Genomic DNA, 3,019 nt, shown 5'->3' with positions numbered 1-3,019 from the left:
ACATACACCACACTTCAGATCAGCAATACCACGAATTGCCTCACTTCGTTGCTCTTGCGCTCCCACATTGTTCGTTTCGTTGAGTTAAGCCGCCTGGGTTCAAGCAGGTAGTCCGGGGGTAATCGTCCACAAATCAGCAGGCCGTTCTGAGCAGGGCGAGCTTTTGTAACCTGAACCTCGCGTACCTGTCATCTTCCAATGTTCTTACGTAAGTCAAAGCTTCTGACATCAAGCTAGAGATGGAATCACACGAAACTTGAACGCCCACCGGGCTAATCATGGGACAGCAGATGTGTCGTGGCAGCGAACGGATGAGCGGATAATTGTTGCAATGCGCGCGAGGTCCAATTCATGCGTTTGGCACGTCGCCAGGATCAAGTTTGTACGTGGCACATCTTATCTAAACATAGCGTTCTATATCCAGAAACCGACTTGGTTCATCCGTCTATCTGTATAGCTGGTGTATCGCCATCGTGCTGACTGCAAAGGCCGGGGTCAACCCTGCGCATTGTGTCAGAATCTGGGAGGACGCTTCACCCGTCGGACTACCCTTCACCTAGACTGGCAGCTCGACGTCTCTGCTGTATCACACGGAACAAAGTATTCGTAAAACCGTTCCTACAAGACCGACTCTCTTGCGGTCAGTGTCTCCGACTCTACCGGTGATTACTTCCAAAAACAATACACAGACGCACATATCGATTCACTTTGCTAGCGCTGAGCGCGTGCTAAGTAGACTCATCGCCATCGTTCCTCGCCTAGGCGAGCCTCGACTTCGAGACAAGCATTGCTTTTCTTGCTGATCAACACAAGCGCTCATCATGGCCTCAGCCCTGAAAGATGAAGTGCCGGCCAGTGCGGCAGCAGACCCAAAGGTGTGCTTGATTCTCACATATGCATATCCGAGTGCGACATGAAAGGATACTAGAGTGACCGTGCCACGTGCCGCGTCTCCTTCCTCGACCCAACTTCCATTATGAAAGCCCTCACATTTGGCTCCCTTCAAATCTATCTCTCTGTCCGTCGATTGTAAAGCTGTTCCTTTGCTGACATGGCCGCTGTCTTTAGTCCTGGCCCCTCTGGTGGCGTCTTTGCATGCTGGCATCTCTCAGCTGGTTCGTCATGATGGGTCAAGTAATGAGCGCCTCGGTGCCACCCATGCTAGGCTCAATTATACAAGATTTTCACGTCAGCCCGACTGAAGCATCTCGGCTGGCCAGCTGGGCTGTTCTAGCACTTGGCTTTGGTGTAAGCAGCTTCCACCTGATACTCACTCCTGTTCTTCCGACCTGTGCCGTCCCCCCGTCTTAGCCTTTTCTGACGCGCCATGAGCAGAATGTCTGGGCGGTGCCCATGGTCGCGCATATCGGTGGCAGGTACACCATGATATTGGGACTTACAGTCTTCACTGTCTGCTTTTTCTGGCAGGCCGCGGCGCAAACGTACGATTCTCTGCTCGCTGCCCGGGTGGTCGGCGGTCTGGGAGGCGGCGTCGTCGAGTCAATGGGCCCCATGATCGTCGTCATACTATTTCCGCAAGAATACATTGGTCGCGCAATGAGTGTCTACACCTGGGCGCTCGGCGTCGGCACCGTCTTCGGTCCTCTTTTCGCTGGCTACATGGTCGAGGGGCTCGGAAGTTGGCGATATCCGCAGTATCTGTTTGGCGCCATGTCGGCCCTGAATATGGTCAGCTGCATCGTCATGTTTCCAGAGCCCGTCGCCAACATCCGCATCATCGGCGAGCCTCCGCTTACAGCTGCATCACGTGCCAGGTCCCAGACCCACGAGCTAGAGCTTGTCGGCTCAAAAGATGCCATGGCAAGCCAGGAGCAGGAGTTTGGCCCCAACATTGTGCCCGCCGAGGAGTACCCCCCGACCTCCTGGACCAACATTTGGTCCCGGCGGTCGTTCTTCTTCCGTTTTGTATACCATCACCCACCTGGCGGCTGGTTGGTCACGCTGTTCACCCCCTACCGCCTCTTGGCTACGCCTGCTGTTCTGATCACCGTCCTGATCTTTGGTGTTTCCATTTCATCTACCATCGCCGTATCCATTCTCGTCTCTCTGACATTCTCACTGCCTCCGCTATTATGGTCTACCGGCCTCATTGGCTTGTTCAACATGAGCGTCCTCGTAGGACTCTGCGCCGGTATTCCCATCGGCGGCATGATGGCTGACAAGTTGGTCTCTCGGTTCAGCAGACGCAACGGCTACCACAAGCCCGAAGCGTCCCTTCCACTTCTGATACCACTAGCCATTTCAACGCCGATGTCCACCGCTCTAGTCGGCTATGGACTCGCGAACCAGTGGCATTGGGCCGCCATTGGTGTGCTCTGGGCCCTTATCAACGTCAACTTGACAGGTGGCTGTACGATTCTCATCTCGTACGCGACTGACATCTACCCGGAAAAGGCCATCGACATCGGTGTCGTTGTCAATGTCCTCAAGAATACCATTGGCGCTGGCATCTCTCTCGGTCTTGTCGATTGGTGGCTCAAAGCCGGGTGGCACATGTTCCTTGTACTTGCTCTCATTCAGGTTGCCATCTTTCTCTCTGTAGTACCAATGTGGTTCTATGGCGCCAAGATCACAGGCATTACAAGGTCGTGGGCATGGTTTCGGAGAGGAAATGTAAACTAGGAGAATCAAACAACAGAGCCTTGCTTGTGGTGGCTTTTCTTTTTTGTAATTGTCGTAGAGGCACTGTTCGGGTAGGAAAGATCATAAGGAAAACGGCTTGACTATCTACAGTGTAGAGATAATTGATCCAGCTCGAAGAAATACATATTCTTCGAGTGGGTCAGCTGCGTGGAGACGAGGCTCGGTTCGGAATAACCATTTCTCCGGTCCAGAGAAATCGGCCGACCGGAGCCGGATGCGCGTGATGCACATGAGGGCATCACGACAGTAATAGAACCAAGATGCTGTGATTGCCTTTGTATGACTTTGCATGGGATGCTTCACTCATATCTTGAATTCCTACTTCTTTCTCGGCTCTACGAAATGTTTGGTTACA

The 3,019-nt window shown here is 53.1% G+C and overlaps 1 protein-coding gene across 1 annotated transcript; it reads left to right on the top strand.

The window, feature by feature from the left end:
- Nucleotides 1-821: 821 nt before the first annotated feature.
- Nucleotides 822-2,643, top strand: GLRG_09257 (major facilitator superfamily transporter; the record flags this gene model as incomplete). The annotated part of the gene is made up of 3 exons (XM_008099942.1): nucleotides 822-875; nucleotides 1,069-1,248; nucleotides 1,336-2,643. The coding sequence occupies 3 exons, from the start codon at nucleotides 822-824 to the stop codon at nucleotides 2,641-2,643; spliced, it is 1,542 nt and encodes a 513-aa protein (XP_008098133.1).
- Nucleotides 2,644-3,019: the final 376 nt, after the last annotated feature.

The sequence above is a fragment of the Colletotrichum graminicola genome (assembly GCF_000149035.1).
Source record: "Colletotrichum graminicola M1.001 genomic scaffold supercont1.46, whole genome shotgun sequence".
Taxonomy (NCBI): Eukaryota; Fungi; Ascomycota; class Sordariomycetes; order Glomerellales; family Glomerellaceae; genus Colletotrichum; species Colletotrichum graminicola.
The sequence above is the reverse complement of the archived record's forward strand: the minus strand, read 5'-3'. Positions and strand labels throughout refer to the sequence as shown.